General features: G+C 39.0%; 2 protein-coding genes across 4 annotated transcripts; one reads left to right on the forward strand and one right to left on the reverse strand.

Annotated features, from left to right (window-relative positions):
• Positions 1-146: 146 nt before the first annotated feature.
• POLR2K (RNA polymerase II, I and III subunit K) lies at positions 147-2636 on the reverse strand. Of its 3 annotated transcripts, none has more exons than XM_039464615.2 (4): positions 2557-2636; positions 1852-1921; positions 1342-1434; positions 147-452 (listed from the first exon to the last, which is right to left on the reverse strand). In XM_039464615.2, the coding sequence occupies exons 2-4, from the start codon at positions 1910-1912 to the stop codon at positions 430-432; spliced, it is 177 nt and encodes a 58-aa protein (XP_039320549.1). In that variant the 5' UTR covers positions 1913-1921; positions 2557-2636; the 3' UTR covers positions 147-429. The 3 variants fall into 3 exon arrangements, with proteins under 3 accessions (XP_039320549.1, XP_039320547.1, XP_039320548.1); XM_039464613.2 differs by having other exon boundaries at positions 2561-2635; XM_039464614.2 differs by having other exon boundaries at positions 2532-2634.
• Positions 2637-6984: 4348 nt separating this feature from the next.
• FBXO43 (F-box protein 43) lies at positions 6985-19581 on the forward strand. The gene is made up of 5 exons (XM_003943027.3): positions 6985-7763; positions 11023-12508; positions 15600-15702; positions 18550-18753; positions 18859-19581. The coding sequence occupies exons 1-5, from the start codon at positions 7679-7681 to the stop codon at positions 19105-19107; spliced, it is 2127 nt and encodes a 708-aa protein (XP_003943076.1). The 5' UTR covers positions 6985-7678; the 3' UTR covers positions 19108-19581.
• The last annotated feature ends 4728 nt before the right edge of the window (positions 19582-24309 follow it).

A 24309-nucleotide genomic window follows, 5' to 3' on the forward strand; every position in this document is an offset into this window, starting at 1 on the left:
ATGTATATAGTTGTATTCCTAAGTACAGCAGTGCCTCATTCATTCCAAGTTTCCTTTCTGTGGTTTCAGTTATCTGTAGTCAACCACATTCGAAAATAGGTGAGTACTGTACACTGTATAAGAAGATATTTTGAGAGCCAGACCAATCACATTCATATAACTTTATTACAGTATGTTATCATTGTTCCATTTTATTAATCTCTTGCTGTGCTTAATTTATACATTACACTTTATCATCGGTATGTATATATAGAAAAAAGGTGTATAAAAGTTTGGTACTATCTGAGGTTTCAGTCCACTGGGGGGCCTTGGGATGCATCCCCTGAAGGGGAAACTACTGTATGCAAAATCAAAAGCTATACAACAATTAGAAACTTTGAGAGAGCAAATCTAAGTGTAAGTGAAGACATTACTCTGAATTCCCAGGTTTCATCGAGCATCAAAAACGACCACTGGATTAATCTGAGTTAAGGACAAAAAAGTTATTAAACATTATTAAGATTGAAGATTTCAAAGTCATTTTGTCTTTGCAGTAAGCTGGTTATTTAACTTAGAATGCAAGAAATAGAATTCACTATTTACTATGACAACTTGAGATAAACTAAAAACACTTTCAATTTTTATCTGCACCTTTTCCATGATAAAACGTATCAAAAAACATTAACACAGGTCAGGTGTGGTGGCTCATGCCAGTAATCCCAGCAGGCAGATCTGTATTACAGCTCATGCCTGTAACACAGTTTACACAGTATTTGTATTTCTCCTTGTGAAATTTAGCTTGTCCATAAACTCAAGCTCAAGAATGAGTGCTTATATAAATACAGTCATGCATCCATGATGTTTCAGTCAAAGATGGATCACATATAAAGAGGGGTTGAATAAGACTATACTATATTTTTGCTGTACCTTTTCTATGTTCAGATATAAGAAAACCATTGTATTACAATTGTCGATAGCATTCAATACAATAACAAGCTATAAAGGTTTATAGCCTAGTAGCAATAAGCTAGGCCATATAACCTATATCCTGTATATGTATGCCAGGATATATAGTCTAGGTTTCTGCAGGAATGATGAAATTGCCTAAGGACACAATTTTCAGAATGGATCCCTATCCTCAAGCTTAACTGCACAGAATCCCTAAAAAGTAAATTAATGAAAACTAAAATCAACTAGTATTATTTATTTAGAGCCTATGCATTGGTCCATGAAAATGCTAATCATGTTTGTTTGTACTGTAATCCAGGAAGTTATCATTTTAACCAGAAATTAATCTTTATCAACCCCAGCATTATTCATTTCCTCCTACCTTGTATTTAGAAAGCATAGTTAAAAGGATACATCTTTTAGTCCTTTTCTTGTACATTATTCTGTATCCACATTCTCTGCATCTGATTGGATCCCTAGATTTTATTTCATTTTCTGTGTGACATTCTAGAATTTTTTTTTTTTTTAAAAAAAGCACATTTAGTCAATTCCTAAAAGGAAACTTACAAATTAACTATATTTTTCCCCTAAGGCAATCCAAAACACGAAAATATACTCAATCTCAAGAGTCTGTTGCTATTATGAAATATATTAAGTAGGAAAGAAAAGCGTTGTAGGCAATGCACATTTCCAGGAGAGAATGAAATCTCAACTTTTTTTTTTTTTTTTTCCTGTTAATAAACTGCAGACCCAAGACGAACCCAGGTCTACCGACCTCAACGAGACTTTTTTTTTTTTTTTTTATGGTTGCTAAAGTGTTCTACTTTATAACGTTGAAGATCAGTAACTCATTCAAGCAAAGAACAAATTAAACAATTTCAAAAAAACTTAAATATTCTTACTTTATATAAGTGCTACTCTTACCTCCACAGATATATATCATTGGTTGCTGCTTTGGAGGCTGAACGTCCTTCTGAGTGTCCATTGTTAGTCCCTGAAATCACAGACTCAAATACTGAATATATCAAAAGGGCTTCTCACAAGTCCAACCGGGACCATTTTTCTCAAGAAATGCTAAAAAGATCCCAATTCCTAATCGTTCTTTCCCCCAAATCCTGTGGGTTAGGTCTCAAGGACAAAACGCATACACACAAGTATTGAGCGTTTACCCCAAACTGGACACAATTATAACTACTTCATACATGTTATGCCATTATAATCCTCATAACAATCCTAGGAGACATCACTCTTATTTTACAGATGAAGCAACCTAGATTTAGACATATTAACTTCCGCAGGATCACTCAGCTACTAAAAGGGAAAGGAATAGATTTGACTGTAAAGCTCGCATCTTTGTTTAACAAAAGCTGTTTTCCCAAACTCTACCCGAAGTTAGCCAAAAACATTATAGCCCTCAAATGGGGAACAGGCTAACGGAAAAGAACAATGAAATAACTACCAGCGAAACATCTAAACTGAAAAAATATATACGGAAAAGAGTGACAGCAAGGACTGTTTACCCAGCCTCTCACTACTGTACCCCAATACCGAACCTTTTTACCCCAAATCTCTTTCCAGTTTGGGCCCAAATATCCACCACAAACCTCAACCAACCGGCCAACTTGCTACCTACGCAACACGGGAAAACTTCTCCGCGTTTCCAAATACAATCCGGCTCGTCTCGGTGTCGATACCAACTTCCGGCGCTGGTATGTGACGCACAGTGGAGTCGCTCTCCGCCTTTTCCGTTCTGGGCGTGGCCAGAGAGCCCGGATTGCGCAAAGTGGGTAAAGCAGGGCTTTCCGTCTGTTAGACTCTACGAGTATAAGTGCCTGTTCGGCCCCCACCTATTTTAATTTTTCAGGAGAGCAGTGCATTTTAAAAGTTATGCAAGTCCAAGGCGTCGTGTGTTTTTGACTAGTAGTGGTACAAAGTAACACTTTTCCAGAAGGGTAGAGGGTTAGGGAAAAAACCGAGATGACAGCGTCCGAGAAGTACTAGGCTAGCTGTGACTTCGACGAACATAGAAGAATCGACTACACCAATGGTTTTCACGTAGAAAAACGCTTTCCAGATTGTTTTTAAAAACTGTCTGATGCTTGTGCTGGGGCAGTGGGGCAGCTGCCTCCTATCCTTCTCATGATTTGTTTTTGCTTTCTGGCTCTTTCTCTCATAAGGCTACTGTCTCATGCGTCTCCCAATCCTTTTACTTGTTTTAAAGCATAGGCTAGCGTGACGGTAGCTACATCGACAACTCCCACTTTAAGAGATTTTGGTAGCTTTTGCTGTCTATTCAACCTCCCTCTGTCCTGTGTATTCCACCATAGAAGAACAAAATGCTCTGCTTGGTGGAGGTGCATTCTTTCAAAGATCAAAATTTCAATAGAATGGATCAGTTAGCTTCAGAACCTTTAAATTTGTTTCCTTTTTTCCGCAGCAGATATTTTACTTAGTAGGGTGAAAAAAAAATGAAGCTACTTAAAAATTTCAAAAACAACTTTTGTTAATAACTATGTTTAAGAAAGAAGCAGGCGTTCTTTTTCCCAATGTGCGCTAGGTCTTTGATATTTTATTAAGCAAACGATCAGAATGGATCAACATATGTAGAATACAAATGGGTCCTGGGACCCTACAGAAGGGCAAGGTAATGACAAGCCATAGCAGGGAGATCAAGAATTTCAACAAGAATTCATGTTGGTGTTAGTTCCCAATCCAACATGCTCTTTCCTGTCAACAGAGACTGGTAGTTTTAGGATCACTACGGAGTATGGTCAGTGTAAGCTACCTTATTATCAATGATAGCATTAACTAACTTTTTCTGTCTGACATGACAGACATTACTGCATTGCTCTGTTCAAATGGGGATAGTTGTCTTGCCATCCTGGACAACGGTGCTTTTAACTCTTTATTAAGAAGGTTATGGAAATGGAAGTTGCTATTTTTTCCCTGAATCTCTGTCTTTCCTTTTTCCTTGGTTATATTCACTTAAATATATTCAGATAGCTTAAATATCATGGTGATTTGGGAAACCTCCCATTATGTTTTATGGGATGGTCCCAAAAGAAGCATTAGGTCTTGTGGCAGGTATGTTTTAGAATTCTGAAGTCAATAATGGGATGACACCCAATGCAAGAAAGGAAAGCAAAGGGTGGGCACAGTGGCTTACGCCTGTAATCCTAGCATTTTGGGAGGCTGAGGCAGGCAGATCACTTGAGTTCAGGAGTTTGAGACCAGCCTGGCCAACATGGTGAAACACTGTCTCTACTAAAAATACAAAAAATTAGCCAGGCGTGGTGGCATGCACCTATAATCTCAGCTACTCAGAACACTGAGGTGCAAGAATCGCTTGAACCAAGGAGGTGGAGGTTGCAGTGAGCTGAGATTGCCCCACTGCACTCTAGCTGGGTGACAAGTGAGACTCCATCTCAAAAAAAAAAAAAGGAAGCAAAAAGGCAAAAGACTGTGATGAGTAAAGAATATGAAAGTACAGCTCAGCAGCTTAAATCTGGAGTGTGTAAGTAAAGCTCAGGCAAACTATACGTAACTTGGTGTCGTTTTGCCCATTTTTAGGTGGGGATAGGTGACAATGATTCTTCCTTGAACAATATAAAGGAGATCTGATATGGTCATTTACTCCTCAGTCATAACAAAATATCTCAAGAAAAATTAACTCGAGGAAAAAGAAAAGGGTCATGTTTAAATGGTTTTGTGGTTATGTGGATCTTATAACCATAGGCAAAATTCCCTGCCCTGTCATTGGGGTGGAGATGGGGAGCAGACATTAAACAAAACAAGTAGATAATATGGGATTTTAGAAGGTAATAAATTCAGAGAAAATTCAGCAGAATTCTGCAAGAGGATTGCAAATGTGGGGCAGGAAAAGGCAAAATGGCTATAATAGAGATTTGTTTGAAGAGGGTACTATGCACTCTACCAGGGAGTGTGGTGTAGGCTTCAGAAAGGCGCTGTCTTGAAGAATGTGTAATTCATTAATTCTTTACAGTCCGACAGGTACCTCAAACGTAACAGCCTCACATTAAATGTGTCTTATTATCTCCCAAGCCTATACTCTTCGCTTCCTCACCCCTTGTCCCATGCAGTTGATTCTGCCAACTGAATATGTCATGTCTTGATTCTGCTCCACCCCACTGCCTTCTGGAGAAACGCAGTAGCTCCCTACTGGTCTCCTGGCAACCACCCTTGCCTCTTTTCATTCTGTCTTCCATTCTGCCACCAGAGTGGACTTTCTAAAGTACTCTTCGGACTGTTAACGTGCATCCAGAACTCTCCAAGACTTAGCTTCTTAACTTCTCAAGAATTTTCTCTAATCCATTCCTCCAACAACTCTTAGTTTCTGCCTATAACAAATTATCTGCAGTTTCTCTATGTGCCCAACTGCTCTTACACATTTTGTTTTGAGTTTCAAATTTTCCTGCCTTTGCACATTTTAAGTTCGGAATTTCCTGTTGTCCGCCTTTTAAATTGCCACTTGTACATCAAAATCTGTCTCATGCCATGGCCTTTAGGAAGGTAGCACCACACTCTCTTCGGCAGTAGGGTTAAGCTGGTTCCTCTTTCCTCTGTGTTGCTACTGTTCCTCTGTTACAGCACTTGCTCCGTGCCAATGAGCTCCTTAACAGCAGTAACTGTGCCTTTGTCAGCTTTGTATTCCCAGTTCCTAGCCCAGTAATTGGCACCTAGTTGGAACTTAATAATCGTTAGTGGCCAGGCACAGTAGCTCATGCCTGTAATCCCAGCACTTTGGGAGGCCGAGGCGTGTGGATCACTTGAGATCAGAATTTGAGACCAGCCTGGCCAACATGGCAAAACTCCGTCTCTACCAAAAATACAAAAATTAGCTAGACGTGGGTGGGTGCCTGTAATCCTAGCTACTCAGGAGGCTGAGACAGGAGGATCATTTGAACCTGGGAGGTGGAGGCTGCAGTGAGCTGAGATCATGCCACTGCACTCCAGCCTAGGTGACAGAGTGAGACTCCATCTCAAAATAGTAAGAATAATTGTTAATGAGTTTGATTTTGGATGACTTAGGGACATCCAGATGGAGAAATGTCCAGTCAGAGAAGAGTGGTGGTAGTGCCTGTTACTGGTTTAAAAGCAATGGTTGAAATTCTAAATGTGAATTAAGCATGGGATGATAAACTAATAAAAATGCTGAGGTAGGATGTCTCATTTCCGGAGTAGGCCAATGAAAAGAAGCCAGAAAAAGGAGACTAGGAAGAAGCTGCCAAGAGCAGCAGACATGTCCCTGGCATATAGTAGGTGTGCAGTAAATATTTATTGAATGAAAAAATTAGGGTTTAAAAAATGTATTTGGCATTGAGGGTACTTGGAAGTTCACGATGCCCCAAAAGGGATGTTAGTAAACAATGAACACATTTCACTCTTGTTTTTATTAATAGATTTTAAAATAATCTTTTTTTTTTGAGGCGGGGGTCTCACTATGTTGTCCAGGCTGGTCTTGAATTCCTTGGCTCAAGTGATCCTCCCTCCTCTGACTCCCAAAGTGCTAGCATTACAGACGTGAGCTGCCACACCTGGCTCAGCTTTCTTATTACAAAATCTATATATATTCCTTGTAGAAACACGAGAAGAAAACACAGATTGAAAGACACAACTAAAAAGCAAGCATACTCCTGTACAAAGGTACTTTATCCAAGTTATTCATACCTTTCAGACCTCATCCTGTGTATATCCATATTTTCAACCTAAAAGAGTTTATAACCTGCTTTTTACATTTCACAGTTTGGAGAAACATTTCCAAGAGAACATTCTCTTACATGGTTTCTAATGGCATCCCACTGTAGGCCATGTTAGCCTTTCTAAATACTGTAATGCTTCCCAAAGTGGGAATTGGTAGGGGAGGAGCCTTTCTGACTCGCCTCGGGGCGGCTGCAGGGGTGACACAAGGGGGTGCTCCTCCCGCGTAGGCGAACCCTGAGGGCGGCCGGGCGGGGGCGCTGCGGAGCCGGAGGCAGGGGCGGTGCTGCTCGGCGCGGGGCGGGGTTGAGCGTAGCGGTTATTCCCGGCGGGCAGTTCAAACAGGAGGAGGGTTAGGCGGCGGCCCCACGCGAAGCTGGCGTGGAGGTTGCCATAGCCCGCATCCCAGGGGACGAGGCCGAGGCTCTTCCCCGGCGCCTCCAGCGGCGGCTGCCCGGCTCCTCTCCCACCTGTGCACCTCGGCGCCCCGCCCGGCTCCGCGGCCTCCAAGCGGGCGGCGCGGAGACCCCAGACTAGCACCCGCTAGCGGGTCTCCAGGCGGCCCTGGCCGCAGCCCCGGGCCCGTGTCCCCCTGAGCCTTCCAGGTGCTGAGCCTAGGGAGGCGCACGGCAGCCCTCCCTCCTCCGCTCCAGGTGACGTCCGCCCGTCCCCTGCCGCCTCGGGCTTCTGGGCCGAGCGGATCTTTGACGCCCTGGTGAGACCGTTACCCACCCGCCCGCCATAGCTCTTCCGGGGAGCCAGTGCCGGGCTGCACACATTGCCTTTTCAGGGACCCGAATTTGGGGAGTTTACTCAGGTCCAAGTCCAGCTAGAGAAAACAAGGATATTAAGAGAACTATTTTCTGGAGGGCTGAAGGAAATTCAAAATGATTTAGACCTTCTCAAGTGTTAGAAATAATCCCTGCGGCATGCACCCTGTGTCCCCTTCGACTCTGAGCAATCATCGTGCTGCTGCACCTTCCAATAAATTCTTCGAACGAAAGTTTTTCTCTTTAAGTGACATTACTTTGGCATGAATTTTAAAGGCAAAAATGAGAGAATTTCTTGTTTGGAAGCCTACATAACTTTGACGTCCAAGAGATCCAGATTTACTGATGGTAAGAGTTTCCACTTTAACAAATGAAGGATATTTGGGTTTAATATAAGTATTTAATTCTCTGATTTGATAGGTGCTTTATTTTTTATTTTTTATATTTTTTTAAAGAGTACTTTAGGGAAAACCAGCCTTTTATCAGAAGCCTGGTTCTTAAAATAAATGTCAGAGTATCAAAGAGGCTTGATTGATTTATCCGTGAACTGTTGAGTCCTGAAAATACAACAGACAGTTCATAATTTTACATGAATAATTTTTAAGTTGTGAAGAACCACATTTGGGACCAACGTCTTAGGGTAGTAGAAAGATGAAAATGATAGCGGAGAAAGGACATTGGAGGCAACTTCAAGTGTGTAGATTAACAAACAATTTTTTTTTCTTTTTTTCTTTCCCTTCTAAAGTAGAAATGAACAATTTTTTTTTTTTTTTTTAAGAGATGGGTTCTCACTATATTGCCCACGCTGGTCTCAAACTCCTGGACTCAAACATTTCTCCCGCTGTGGCCTCCTAAAGTGCTGGGATTACAATCGTGAACCACTGGCCAGATTTTGGGTAATGATTTAGGGGAAAGAGGTAATATGTGCATTCCCCACTTTTTTTTTTTTTTTTTTTTTAAACAATTTGCCTCTTAATTTCCTAAATTCTAGCATTGTGAGACACCTAGTGGTGAAGTAGCAGTACAGTGGCCATAACGATGGCTCACGCCTGTAATCCCAGCACTTTGGGAGACCAAGGTGGGTGGATCACCTGAAGTCAGGAGTTCCAGACCAGCCTGGCCGACATTGTGAATCCCCAACTCTATTAAAAATACAAAAATTAGCCGGGCGCGGTGGTGGACGCCTGTAATCCCAGCTACTGGGGAGGCTGAGGCAAGAGAATCACTTGAACCTGGAGAATCACTTGAACCTGGGAGGTGGAGGCTGCAGTGAGTGGAGATCGTGCCACTGCACTCCAGTCTGGGCAACAGGAGTGAGACTCCATCTCAAAAAAAAAAATAAATAATAAAATTAGAAAAATAAAAGGTCTGTGACCTAATTTTACCAAATTGAGTAAAAAGTGTTATTTAACTGAATTACTTTCAGAGAGGGAGAAAACAGTTCATGGGTGGAGGTGTAATTTGAAAATACATTCTATTGTATTAATATTTGTAAAACAGAATTATTTAAAATATAACAAAATTATAAAAATCAGTTTGATAAATCTTCTTGGCTTGTGACCATGAGCAGAGAAGTTAGCAGTGATCTGAGAGGATGTAGATCAGAAGGGGACATATATGACATTTATAAAAAATAAGTATAGACCGGGCACGGTGGCTCACGCCTGTAATCCCAGCACTTTGGGAGGCTGAGTGGGAAGATCACAAGGTCTGAAGATCGAGACCATCCTGGCTAACATGTTGAAACTGCGTCTCTACTAAAAATACAAAAAATTCGCCGGGCATGGTGGTACATGCTTGTAGTTCCAGCTACTTGGGAGGCTGAGGCAGGAGAATTGCTTGAATCCAGAAGGTGGAGGTTGCAGTGAGCCAAGATCATGCCACTGCACTCCAACTTGGGCGACAAATCAAGATTCTATTAAAAAAAAAAAAAAAAGTATAGATTTAAAAGGTTAAAAATACTTAAACTTTGTTTAGTAAAAATAATCTTCTAATGATCATGATACCGTAAAGAAATAATTTTGTGTTTAGAGTAGCAGTTTGCTTTTGTAACAAAGATCATATTTTTGATAAAATTTCATAAATAAATTACTGTTGCATTACAGTCAACTAAATAGACCTTCCCAGAATCTTTTAATGTAGAAAAATTGTGCATTTACCCTGGAGAAAACTTTGAAGCAAAGACAGTCTTCTTCGTGTCCTTTGAATCATCAGGAAAAATATCAAAAACTGTAATAATTTTTTAAATTTTTATTTATTAATTTTTTTTTTGAGACGGAGTTTCACTCTTGTTACCCAGGCTGGAGTGCAATGGTGCAATCTCCGCTCACCGCAACCTCTGCCTCCTGGGTTCAGGCAATTCTCCTGCCTCAGCCTCCTGAGTAGCTGAGATTACAGGCAAGCACCACCATGCCCAGATAACTTTTTTTTTGGATTTTTAGTAGAGACGGGGTTTCACCATGTTGACCAGGATGGTCTCGATCTCTTGACCTCATGATCCACCAGCCTCGGCCTCCCAAAGTGCTGGGATTACAGGCTAGCCACCGCACCCGGCTATAATAATTTTTTAACACTATTTTTTTCAAAATAAATTTCTTGGCTTTAAAATTTAAGTTTCTAAAAAGAAGGAATGTGATGATATTGTTGAAAAGGTTAAGGAGTATGATATTTCTTGCTGTTACTTCTTGCTCCTGTAACTACTGAATAACTGTTTTTCTTTAAGTGATTGAGTTGCATTCTTTATTTGCAACCTCAAGAATATTTTAAATGGTGGGTTTTTTTATTTGCAACTTCAAGAATATTTTAAATGGTGGTTTTCCCATACATAGTCGTCTGTAAACTGTGAAGTCAAGGCTGGATGACCGTGCATCACAAAATATTTAGAAAATGAGATTTGAATGAGTGCAACATGCCAGATTTGAAGTAGCCCTACCTGTGGTGCAGTGGTTCATTTTGGTTAGCTCACAGAGAATGTGTTAGTAGTTCATTGACGAGCCAGAGTCTTTGTCAAGGCTTAAGTCTGGAAATTCAGACCTTGCGAATGATCATGGGGACTAGGTTTCTACAACAACAGGTCTATGTTACATGTTTGAACATCATTACTCTGGCGTTGTTCAGCCTGATTGCAGTTAGAGCTAGTGGCAGCACTCATTATTTGACACATTTCCCAAAGATGTTTAAAAAGTAGCATATAGTGTTTTTGAGTAGACTAATATAGGCTGACACAAATAAGCTGGAATATTAAAACAAAAATTGTTTAGTTCTGTGAAAATCATAAGGTAATAAAATAATCTAAAAATAATGCTTCTAAGTTTTTTCTCTTTAGGGGTAGTTCAATAAAATATGTGTGCATAGTGCTTAGACTATGGTTAATCAAATGATCTTTGAATATTTATAACCTGAACATTTTGGTTTTATGATGTCAAGAACTTGTTTTAAGTAGGATACACATCAGTTTTTTATGGAGAAATGAATTTTTAAAGTAACTTTTCAAAAATTGCCATGTAAGTTTCCATTATCATCTGTACTCATAACAAATAATGTATTTTGGTGTAAGCTGCCTGGATACTCATTTCAAAGGCAGAATAACTTTGTTGTCACTTTGCAGAAACAGAGATTTTGAAGATGTCACAAAGGCACTCAGGTCAAGCTAGCACTGAAGCAGGAAATGGGGTGGACTGTCCTCCAATTGTCACCCCCAAGTACTCTACCTTCAGAGATTGTTGTTCCACATCTTCACTTCAAGATAGTGGCTACAGTGAGTTGAAATCTTGTAGCTTTGATAATACAGACAAAGACTACCTTGGAAAAAAAGAAAAAGGCCCAGCATTACTCCATGAGCACCCTGAAACTTCAAGCCTGGACTTAACACATCCTTTAGAGTCTCCTACTCAAAAAAAGAAATTTATCTTGCTTAGAAAGGAAAAGGATAAAACCCCAGAACTTTGTGAAACACCTAAAATCATTGATAAAAAATGTTTACCTCGCAGAAGGTTGAATCTATCTTTCTCTCTTCTAAAGGGGGACTTTGAATCACAAAATAGTTCTCTAGAAAGTAGTATAAGCCAAGTTCTCAACTTAGAAAAAAATATTCCAAGCAGTGCTTCGGGTTTGTCCAGGCCAAATAATTTTAGCCCTTTAGTTACTAGCACTTTAAAAACAGAAGAAGTGACTTCGAGCAGTCAAAAATTGAGGCTTAATTTTTCTCAGCAAAAGACTTCCACAATTGATGATTCCAAAGATGATTGTAACCTATTTGAAGTTGAATGTATATCTCCAATTCAAGGCAGTAATTTTAAAGACTCTATCACACATGACTTTAGTGATAGCAGTTTATGCATTAATGATGAGAATACATGTCCAGAGCCCCTGCGCTCCTCTGTTAGTGGAACAACTTGTGGAACAGATGAGGACCTATTTGTGACTCCAATAAGTAATCTTGTATCAAACATTAGATTTAATGCAATTCACATACTTTCTCCTTCACCTGAAGTGAAGGGCAATATTTCAACGCCTGAAGACAGTGGTTTTAACTCACTTAGCTTGGAGAAATCAGAAGATTCCCTCTCTGACCAGGAGGGTTCTTTTCAAGAACTATTCCAGAAACATAAGGGTACTCCCAAAGTGGGGAACACCATAAGAAAGACAAGACATCTTAGAAGGTCGAGAAGACTGTCCACTCTTCGGGAGCAAGGCTCACAGTCAGAGACAGAAGAGGAAAAGCAGATTGTCCACCCTGACCCTGAAAAAAGAGCAGCAGCTGCTTCTGCTATCTCAGAGGCTCAGCTGAACAGTGATGAGAGTGGGGATTCAACCTTTGGCTTAAAGAATTTATCAAAGACCCCAGCCTTGCAATTGGTGCATGAGCTCTTCATGAAAAGCAAAAGGAAAAGATGCCAGCAAAATAGTGGACATGAGTTCTTAGAGGAAGGGGATGGGGAGAAAATAGCTGTACTACAGTGTATACTTGCAGGACTGATTGGCAAGAAGATGGGTATAGAAAAACTGGACATCTTAACAGAATTGAAATACAGAAATTTAAAGCATATTCTTGCTATGGTTTTAGATTCCTTGACTGCAGAGAGCCTATGCAGGTAAGAAGTAAGAGTTGTTTATGAAATACAACTTTTTTTTTTAAGTTGGAAAGTTTTTCTATGACTTGAGTGGTTATCCTTTATTTTGTGTTTTTTTTTGTTTTATTGTCTCTATATTTTATTATCTTATGTCAAAGGTAGTTTAAGTGAACTTCTCAACAGAGCTTGCTAATACAGTTCCTTCTGTTTAAAAGCTTAGGTAGCAATACTATAGTCTTTTTTTTTTTTTTTGTATAAGTTCTTATCACTTTTGCTTGGATAGAGAAAAAAAATTTTTCATTTGGAAAGAGAGTTGCTAAAAGTTGAACTTCGAATTTTTAAGAATGCAAACTCTATTTCATGGAAGTTGTTTAATGATTTATTTAATAGTTCAGATCCTATTGTCAGATTGCAAGTAGTATTAAAGTTATGATACCTGGTCAGAAATAATGTAATGCATTGTGGTGATTGAGAAATGACAATATACAAAAAATACTACTTAATTATTTAAGTTCTAGAATTTAAAAACAATAGTTAGCTTTCATTTTAGGGTTCGATCTTTCCAGAGACCAGGGGAGTGTGGATTATTTAATTTTTATTGTTAATACAGCAGTGAAAGTTAATGACTTTGGGGAATTTCAAGAGATTAGAAACTGAAGAATTTGTGTTCACAGATGTTGCAGTAGAGTGAATGCTGCTACTTAATAAACACATTTCAGAGTATTGAGAGTGGAAACTAGGGTTACAAAGACTAAAAGGAGACTCTGTTCATGCCAGTTTGGGGGATTTGCAAGACTATCAGAAGACAAGACCCATGGGAGTGCCATGACAATGAAGGAGAGAAGTCATATGGAACCGTCATCTATAAGGTGATGGTTATGGAGGAACATGCAGGAAATTAGAGAGCTTCTTTCTTGATAGGTATATGTCAAGAGTTTTTTATAAGGTCCTTGGCTTTTTGTTTTGTTTTTTAGTTTTTGTAGAGATGGGGTCTCACTATGTTGCACAGGCTGGTCTGGAAATCCTGGGCTCAAGTGATTCTCCTACCTTGGACTCCCAGAGTGCTGGGATTACAGGCGTGAGCCACTGCCTGTCCTGTCTTTGTTGTTTTTGTGGCCACTACTTCTATCAAAGCCTGTCTTTGTCTTTCCTCCATATGTTAATTGTAGGCTGTTGTAGAGAACTGTAGGACTTCATAGCTGGAAGTCTTCTTAGGTATCTAGTTCAATCACATATTTTGCAGATGAGGAAACGAGCCCCAGAGAAGTAACCTGCTGACAGCTACTCAAGCAGAAAGGAATAGATCTAGATCTACAGTTAGCTCTCTGATTTCTAATCCAGTATTTTTCCACAAGCTTTTATTTGTGGAAAGATAAGGTTTAAGGCTTTCTGGAATAGACTTGATCAAGAATGTCTTTGGTGTAACTTAAATAGGATACTAAACAGATTAGTGCACCCATATTGTGTGCCTTTTAAAAATGTTCACGCGATAAATTGTTTAAAAAATTAAGGAGATGGTTGAGATACAGGATATTAAAAATAGTATGGATGGGGTCTTACTACATTGTCTACGCTGGTCTCAAACTCCTGGACTCTATCAATCCTCCTGCTTTGGCCTCCCAAAGTGCTGGGGTCACAGGTGTGAGCCACTGTGACCAGCCAGGAATGTTATTTTTATATGCTGGAGTATTTGGACCAGTTAAAATTAAAATTAGCTGATACTTTTGGGTGCTTGCTTATGTGAGCAGTTGATTTCAGTCATATTGCAACAATTCTCTCTCCTTCCCATCTCTCCAAACATATAGTATTTGTACTGCAAAGTATGTAACTATGTTGGCAGTACTGTTCCTGGTAACTATTAGAGTTGATCACTTGCAATATCTGTGACAAATACCCAATTATGTAGTCATTTATTTCTCATTAATATTATTATTATTATTATTATTATTAGTTTGAGATGGAGTCTCACTTTGTCGCCAGGCAAAGTGAGAAGTGCAATGGCGCAATCTTGGCTCACTGCAACCTCCGCCTCCCATGTTCAAGTGATTCCCCTGCCTCAGTCTCCTGAGTAGCTGGGACTACAGGCGTGTACAACCATGCCCGGCTAATTTTTTGTATTTTAGTAGAGGCAGGGTTTCACCATGTTGGCCAGGATGGTCTCGATCTCCTGACCTCATGATGTACCTGCCTTGGCCTCCCAAAGTGCTGCAATTACAGGCGTGAGCCACCATGCCCAGCCCTCTTCCCCATCATTGGGTGACTTTCTGCCTGTTCCTTTCCTTCCCTCTGACATAGGGCATATTTATCAGCTTAGAGAGAGTCAGTGGCAATTGAAGTGGCAGTAATATCTGGAAGAATAGTGTTGACAACTGGGGCTCTCTGTAAGAAGTGACTTCTTTATTTCAATCTTTTCCTGACCTTTTTCCCTTTGATTTGTTAGAATAACAAAAAAAGACCAGATTAACAGTCAAGTATTACTTTTAAATAATAATATTGTCAGTTATTGATAAACCAGCAATCACTGGACAAAAATCGTGTTTTTTTTTTTTTTGGCTGCTTCATTCTCATAAACTTTGGTTAATAAAATAGGAACTCTGTGGTGCAACCCATAATAGTATTTATAGTTGGCACTTAGTAATGCCAATGAAAGATTAATTGTGCTTGTGTTTATGTAATCAAAATGACAGAGATTTGTTAAACACAGGAATAGGAGAAATTGATAAAACCTCTTGACATCAAGACAATCATTTTCATCTTGTGTTATAGATGACAATCATTTCCTGGCATCTCTTGTTCCAAATTTTTAATGTCACATTTGAAGTTAAATCCTCTTAGTCTCCCAGTGGACTCATATTGGCTTTATATGACCATTTATAAAAGTAATCTATCAATATAATGATGCCATATGCCATATATTTTAACAGGACTTCTTTTATATGATGAATCGATATGAAATAACTATGTTGGCCAAGTAATATTTTTATGTAAATTTTTAGGTTTAAATTTACTGCCCCAAATCTTTAAAACAAATTCTTCTCATTAGTTAGCATACACAACAAAATGTTAATCCTATAGAATGTATACAATATAAGGATGGATCTTTTTGTTACAGTGTTTGGAAAGTAAGCAGAAATTGGCGTGAAATTGTTGTTCAAGATAAGAATGCAAATCGGAGGAGGAAATTTTATATCATGCAACTGAAAACAGATTCTGAGGTAATGTATGTAATAATTCTGTAAAATGGATTTGTATAAATACATAATAATCTCATGTTGCTAGACAACCTAATTTGGTTTTCCTGCTCTTTTAATCTTTTCCATTTAACAAACATTCACTCATAAATTCTTTAGTTTTCCCAAACTTCATTTTCACCCAGTCTATAAGTGGAATAAACTACATAGCATCAAGAACATCTTATTGGGATTTGTTGCTGCTTAAGTATATGTGCTCTTAGCAGCATTTGAATACCAGTGATATGCTGAATCCTAATTATAATAAGACACCTTTATAGCATTCTTAATCCAGTCTTTTGAGTGGACATTACATGCTAGTGACTGTGCCAGTGCTCACATTACAGTGGTGAACATTTCTGACATGGTTCCTGCTCTTTTGGAGTACACACCCTAGGGGTGATATAGGTAAATAGGTGACTACAATCCTGGTGTGTTAGGGGAAGCCCAGAGTTATTTAAAGGAGTTTTTGACTGATACTTGGGAATCAAGAGAAGTGCATCTCAACTGAGACCTGAATGATGAGTTAGCAGTTAGCCAGGTGAAGACAGAGAAGAGGGTTTTAACAGAGGAAATAGCATATGTACAAGCCTGGAGGTGAGTGAGCATAGCAGATCACCTGTGAAGCATCATAAACTTGCACTCCCTTGAGAATTTGAATTCTGGCTTTAAAGTTTCAAGAAAAGTCTTACAGAAGCTGATGGATTCTTCTCAGGCATACTATTTTGTACAACAGGCATCTGATGACTCTAGCACCCGTGTTTGATTATAAATTTAACTTTAGACCAAAAAAGATTCTGAGAGTTCATTAATTCATTTTTGTTCTAGAGAAAATTATGTAATAACATAATATAAATTTCTAATTTGACTAAATATAATAATTGGAATGAAGCATGGAATAAACAAATAGGAACACCTAGATACAGATTGGCAGGTTTCTCATTACAGTGAACTATTAGGGACTGCTATTAACTAAAACTTTGACTTTCTCTTTTATTCCATATTTTCACCCATTCAGAGCTCTTGGCTACTTACTGCTTCAGCTGCTGGCTCTGGAAGTTTATAAAAGGGAAGATATTAATTGCCTTCTTAACATTTCTTTTTCGAATGCTGCCCTACGTGCTAGAGACAGAACTTAAAAAACAGTTGTTAAAGCATGCACTGATTAATATTTTAACATTTGACTTCATATACTTCTTAACTCCTCTAAGGAAGAAGCATATAATTGTACTGGCAACCCTCCAGGTAACTCCAGAGAATGAAATATTCTATTCTCAAAAACAACAACAAAAGAGAAATATTCTGTTCTCATATTCGGCCAGGCACAGTGGCTCATGCCTGTAATCCCAGCACTTTGGGAAGCTGAGGTTGGTGGATCACTTGAGGTCAGGAGTTCAAGACCAGCCTGACCAACATGGTGAAACCCCGTGTCTACTAAAAATAAAAAATCAGCTGGGTGTGATGGTGCAGGCTTATAATCCCAGCTACTTGGGAGGCTGAGGTGGGTGGATTGCTTGAACCTGGGAGGTGGAGGTTGCAGTGAGCTGAGATCATGGTACTGCACTCCAGCCTGGATAACAGAGTTAAAGTTTATCTCAAAAAAACCAAAAGTTTGTATCTTCATATTCTAGCAATCACTTTTTTTAAAACTCGGCTTCTTAAAGAACTGTACTTTCCCTCCTTTCTTATGTTCTTTTGCTTATTTGACCTGCTTTTAAAAATCTTTTTCAAAGTAATACATGGTTTAAAAAGTCAAATTAGGCTATCATAACAAAACATACTATTATGCCTTCATACACTTGATTCTTGTTGCATCAAGACAATCATTTTCAACACTTTCTTTTAGTGTTTACCTCCATATTTCTAAATAATTTTATTTCCCTGCCATTTATTTACTATTTTTTATAGAAGGACTGGGTTCTCTAACCTGTCACTACTGCTACCACTACCTGCATAACCCCTCTTTCTCTGAATTCCTTTTCTCTTCTCCTATTTTTACACCACCATTTGGAAATGAATCAGAATTAGGTGCTGACATTATAAGGACTGTATTGAGATTATTATTACTTTTTCACAGCTGTCATATGTTGTACACTATGATTATACTTTCTTTCTAGTATAACTTTTTCCCTCCAGTTAATAATTGCTTAGTTTTTTTCTCTCTCTTTTATTTATTTATTTTTGCTTAGTGTTTCTCTATACAGATCCCTGATTCATCTCCCATTATCAACCAGAACTGAAAGTCTCCTCTGTGTAAGTCCAAACAAATCAGGTATTCTAGCTGTTCCTTCTTTTCCTCAGAGACATCCTTCCTGGGGCCCTTTGCTGTCCTATTCCAAAGTGGACTGGTTGCTTTCTACTTGAACTATTCTATTGTATTATTTACCAAAAAAAAAAAAATTTTTTAAAGAAAACTCTTTGATGGTTTTCTCCACTCTTTTGTTCGCTTCTTGTCTACAGCTGCTTTTTCTATAACCACAGAGTTGAGTAGCTGCAACTACATGGCCCACAATGTCTAGACTATACATTATATTATCTGGTCCTTTACAGGAAAGGTTTGCTGAACCAAGTTTAAAATAAATGGAAAAATAACCAGTCATAGAAATTTAGATGTAGAATTTAATTTTAACATTTTTCTTTTTATGTTTATTTAACATTTGCATATTAGGTGAGAAAAGGTCTTTTTTTTTCTTTTCCTAAAAAGGAATGGTCTAGGGAGAGAATTCTGATGGTGAAAAACCTCATCAAAGCATATAAATCCGTGTGCATCAGAAAACTGTCCTAGAACTGTTTTGGTATTGCAGTATTGATGCCTCTTGTCCTTTACTACAGGGGGCTGTATTAAATGTCGAGGATGCTGCTACTCGGCTCCAGCTTTTAAATCGCTCAGCTTTAAGATCTGTGCAGGCACAGGCTAGGATACCTGGTTCTCAGAGAGAGCAAGGGTCAACATTATCTCCCTGGGGAGAAGTTTTGACACCTCTAGCAAGCTCTTCTGTTACCCACTTAAGTAGTAAACAGGAAGAATATGTTAAGGTAGGTATTTATTATAAGTTATTAGAAATAAATATTTACAGAGTTTGAAATAAAGTGCTCCTCTATATGACACCAGAAGATTTAGTGTGTGTGCTTTCACTGCAGGTTGCCAAAACACTTTTTATTGATGAAGCATTAAAACCTTGCCCAAGGTGCCAATCCCCTGCTAAGTACCAGCCATATAAGAAAAGGGGACTGTGTAGCCGCATAGCCTGTGGTTTTGACTTTTGTGTGTTATGTTTGTGTGCTTATCATGGGTCTGAAGAATGTAGTAGAGGAGCAGCAAAGCCAAGAAATAGAAAAGATGCTGTCCCAGGAAGTGCCCAGAGTAAGCGGAATTTAAAACGCCTCTAAAGAGACTAAACGTAGAAGCACTCACACAGTGTTCTATGTATCTGACTTAAAATTATGAATATTTTGAATATGTGCAGATATTCCCATTAATGACAGGTGATGATTTATTTCCTATTTTGTATATATTATAATCCATGTTATTGTATGTTTTCTTTAAAGTGAGTTTTGAAAAAATTTTATTTTACTATGTCATTTTGCTCATTTTAATAACTTGGTGTTTTAAATAAAGATTTTTTTATTGTTGTTATATGTATGTATTTTATTGTTGTATGTAACATTTTAAATTTGTGCATTTCATTACTCTGTTTTGAGATGCTTTTCAATCATTTTTTAAAAAATAGTTTTTCAAATAATTTTAAAGATTTTGAACTCAAGACAGATGGCCTTATAGATTTGGAAAATGAGTAATTGGCTGAAATGGAATATAAATAAAATATTTTCAGAAGTTCTATTAAATTTATTCTGTAATTTCAATCTCTGGTTAAGTAAAATTTACTGAATTTTAATAACTAGGAAGATGTGAAGAGGAAATTATTGGAAGTATGTGGTTATTCATAATGGGAGTCTTAGTTAATATATGCTTATAAGTAACACATTTTAAATAAGTACTTTAAAAAAATTCTGGAACTATAGGCACAGATGTCATTTATTTAATCTAATCTGGATATTAATATTCTGACAAATTTGGGCTGGTTGGAAAAGACAGATTTAAGTGTGAAGATTTACTAAGTTATTTATAAAGTACCTTTTTCCAAAAATGATTTGAGTTTGTATGTTGCATTTATAGAACAGCAGCAAAAAAGAGATACGTTTGTTTATTTGTTTGTTTGTTTGATCGCATGATCTCACAGGATCTTGGCTCACTGCAAACTCTACCTCCCAGGTTCAATCGATTCTCCTGCCTTAGCCTCCAGAGTAGCTGGGATTACAGGTGCGCACCACCATGCCCATCTAATTTTTGTGTTTTTTTTTTTAGTAGAGACAGGATTTCACCATGTTGACCAGGCTGGTCTCAAACTCCTGACTGCAAGTGATCCACTTGCCTCAACCTCCCAAAATGCTGGGATTACAGGCTTGAGCCACTGTGCTGGGCTAAGAAAGAGATGAGTTCTACCATTGAATAAATTACTAATACCAGGGCAAAATTTGAAGATAGTTTCATAATTTTTTTGTGTATGGGTAACTGATGTGTATACATATCTGTGTTCACAATCTGTGCATGGATTTAAATGTAGCTCTTATATGTTATTTTAACAAAGCAATTTAAAATAAGAGTTAGATATAGACATATGTGAGGGAAATCTGTCTGAAATTTTAACTTGTTACTTACCTTGCTACAAAATTTTGATTAGCTGCTAAATATTAAATTTTCATCTATATCCTTTCTAAAAGGAGGCTACGTTATATTTATGTAAATTATATTTATTCATAAATTTCCTGAGACATCTTTCACATCAGGATAAATTTACTAGTTAATGTTCTTCACTTAGGCTTAACTTTTTTCTCTATAAGAGAAGTTTGCTTTTGGGAAATTTATTTCAGTCTTGATTCTCTTAATTTATGAATTTGATTCTTTGATTAACTTAATGTAAACCCTCTCTTTCTTTATTCTTTTTTTTTTTTTTTTTTTTTGAGACAGAGCCTTGCTCTGTCATTCAGGCTGGAGTGCAGTGGCACAATCTCAGCTTGCTGCAACCCCTGCCTCCTGGGTTAAAGCGGTTCTCCTGCCTCAGCCTCCTGAGTAGCTGGGATTACAGGTGCCTGCCACTATGCCCAGCTAATTTTTGTATTTTTTAGTAGAGATGGGTTTTATCATGTTGGCCAGTCTGGTCATGAACTCCTGACTCATGTGATCTGCCCACCTTAGCCTCCCAAAGTGCTGGGATTACAGATGTGAGCCACTGTGCCTGGCCTAAACCCTCTCTTTCTGTGGGTCAGATCAAACCATATCTTCATCTGTCATATGAACAATATTGCTATTTTATACTCTTGATTTTTGCCTGGCCTAAAAGGCGTTCCTGCAGTGACTTTCTAGATCTTAAAAAGCACAGATCCAGGGCTGGGTGCGGTGGCTCACACCTGTAATCCCAGCACTTTGGGAGGCCGAGGCGGGTGGATCATGAGATCGAGAGATCAAGATCATCCTGGACAACATGGTGAAACCCCGTCTCTACTAAAAATACAAAAAATTAGCTGGGCATAGTGATGCATGCCTGCAATCTCAGCTACTCAGGAGGCTGAGGCAGGAGAATTGCCTGAACCCAGGAGGCGGAGGTTGCAGTGAGCCGAGACCGCGCCATTGCACTCCAGCCTGGGTAACAAGACCGAAACACCTCCTCAAAAAAAAAAAAAAAATCACAGATCCAGTTCCTTGATATATTTTTTAAAAATGAAATGCAATATTTTCTATTCAATTTAATGTGTCATTTTAAATACTCATATTTCCCAATATCTTATGAATTTTTGTTATTTTATTACAGAGTAATACAAAAGGAAATAGAACCATTTCTTTTACCACTTTACATGTGAAAAATGTCAGTAGTACAATAAAGGAATATGGAATAAATGAATCTGGGATCCTGTTTCTACTCCATCATGAGGCACTTTCTTATTGTCTTTTATATATTGCAGTCATACTGATCTCTTGGTGTTATCACTTTTGTCATTTTGTGGCTACCCAGCTGATATGGTTTGATAGTGTCCCCCCCCCCTCCAAATCTCAAATTGTATCTCCCAGAATTCCCACATGTTATGGGACGGACCCAGGAGGAGGTAGTTGAATCATGGGGGTGAATCTTTCTTGTGCTATTCTCGGGATAGTGAATAAGTCTCAGCAGATCTAATGGGTTTAACAAGGGTTTCCGCTTTTGCTTCTTCATTCCTCATTTTCTCTTCCACCACCATGTAAGAAGTGCCTTTTGCCTCTCACCATGATTCTGAGACCTCCCAGCCATGTGGAATGTTCAGTCCAATTAAACCTCTTTTTCTCCCCAGTCTCAGGTACGTCTTTATCAGCAGCGTGAAAATGGACTAATATAGTTAATTGCTACTGGTAGAGTGGGACGTTGCTGAAAAGATACTTAAAAATGTGGAAGCTGCTTTGGAACTGGGTAACAGGCAGAGGTTGGGACAGTTTGGAGGGCTCAGAAGAAGACAGAAAAATGTGGGAAATTTTGGAGCTTCTTAGAGAGTTGTTGAATGGCTTTCCCCAAATGCTTACAGCAGTACGGACAATTAAAGTCCAGGCTAAGGTGGTCTCAGATGGAGATGAGGAACTTATTGAGAACTTGAGTAAAAGTGACTCTTGTTATGTTTTAGCAAAGAGACTGGTGGCATTTTGCCCCTGCCCTAGAGATTTGTGGAACTTTAAACTTAAGAAACATGATTTAGGGTATCTGGCAGAAGAAATTCCTAAGCAGCAAAGCATTCAAGACGTGACTTGGGTGCTGTTAAAGGCATCTAGCTTTCTACAGGAAACGGAGCATAAAAGTTTGGAAAATTTGCAGCCTGACTATGCGATAGAAAAGAAAAAACCATTTTCTGGGGAGAAATTCAAGCTGGCTGCAGAAATTTGCGTAAGTAGCAAGGAGCCTAATGTTAATCCCCAAGACCATGGGAAAAATGTTTTCAGGCCACGTCAGAGACCTTTACAGCAGCTGCTCCCATCACAAGCCTGGAGGTCCATGAAAAAAAAGTGATTCTGTGGGCCTGGCCCAGGGTCCCCATGCTGTGTACAGCCTAGGGAGTCGGTTCCCTGTGTCCCAGCCACACTAGCTGTGGCTGAAAGGGGCCAATGTACAGCTCGGGCTGTGGCTTCAGGGGATGGAAGCCCCAAGCCTTGGCAGCTTCCATGTGGTGTTGAGCCTGCGGGTGCACAGAATCAAGAATTGAGTTTGGGAACCTCCGCCTAGATTTCAGAAGATGTATGGAAATGCTTGGATGCCCAGGCAGAAGTTTGCTGCAGAGGCAGGGCCCTCATGGAGAACCACTGCTAGGGTAGTACAGAAGGGAAATGTGGCGTCTGAGCCCCTACACAGAGTCCTTACTGGGGCACTGCCTAGTGGAGCTGTGAAAAAAGGGCCACCATCCTCCAGACCCCAGTATGGTAGATCCACCAACAGCTTGCACCATGTGCCTGGAAAAGATGTAGACATTCAATGCCAGCCCATGAAAGCAGCCAGGAGGGAGGCTGTACCCTGCAAAGCCACAGGTGCAGAGCTGCTTAAGACCATGGGAACCTACCTTTTGCATCAGCATGACCTGGATGTGAGACTTGGTATCAGAAGAGATCATATTGGAGCTTTAAAATTTGGCTGCCCTGCTGGTTTTCAGACTTGCATGGGCCCTGTAACCTCTTTATTTTGGCCAATTTCTTCCATTTGAAACTGTTGTGTTTACCCAATACCTGTACCCACATTGTATCTATTATCTAGGAAGTGCCTAGCTTGCTTTTGATTTTACAGGCTTATAGGCAGAAGGGACTTGCCTTTTCTCCGATGAGACTTTGGACTATGGACTTTTGAGTTAATGCTGACATGAGTTAAGACTTCGGGGCACTGTTGGGAAGGCATAACTGGTTTTGAAATGAGATTTGGAGGGGCCAAGGGTGGAATGATACGGTTTGGTGGTGTCCCCACCCAAATCTCACCTTGAATTCCCATGTGTTGTGGGAGGGACCCAGGAGTAGGTAATTGAATCATGGGGACAGGTCTCTCCCATGCTATTCTAATGATAGTAAGTCTCATGAGAGCTGACAGTTTTATCAGGGGTTTCCGCTTTTACAGCTTCATTTTCTCTTGCCACTGCTATGTAAGAAGTGCCTTTTGCCTCCTGCCATGATTCTGAGGCCTCCCCAGCCATATGGAACTATAAGTCCAATTAAATCTCTTTTTCTTCCCAGTCTCAGCTATGTCTTTATCAGCAGTGTGAAAATGAACTAATATAACCAGGCCATTAGAGTGTAATCTTTTATTTCACTTTGGTGGTGAAAAAGATTTTATCACATTTAATTTTAGAAATCAACAATAAATAAGTGGTTCTCTTTACTACAGGTACTGTGAAACAATGGAAGTTGATGTTTTTTATATGTCTGGTTTTATTTGGGATTTAAATATTACAATGAAGTAGATATGAATGAAATAGTATACAGACTGAATACCCATATTTTAATGATTTTTAAATGAAAACTTCTGAAGAAAAAGA

This window comes from Saimiri boliviensis, chromosome 15, assembly GCF_048565385.1.
Source record: "Saimiri boliviensis isolate mSaiBol1 chromosome 15, mSaiBol1.pri, whole genome shotgun sequence".
NCBI classification, from domain to species: domain Eukaryota; kingdom Metazoa; phylum Chordata; class Mammalia; order Primates; family Cebidae; genus Saimiri; species Saimiri boliviensis.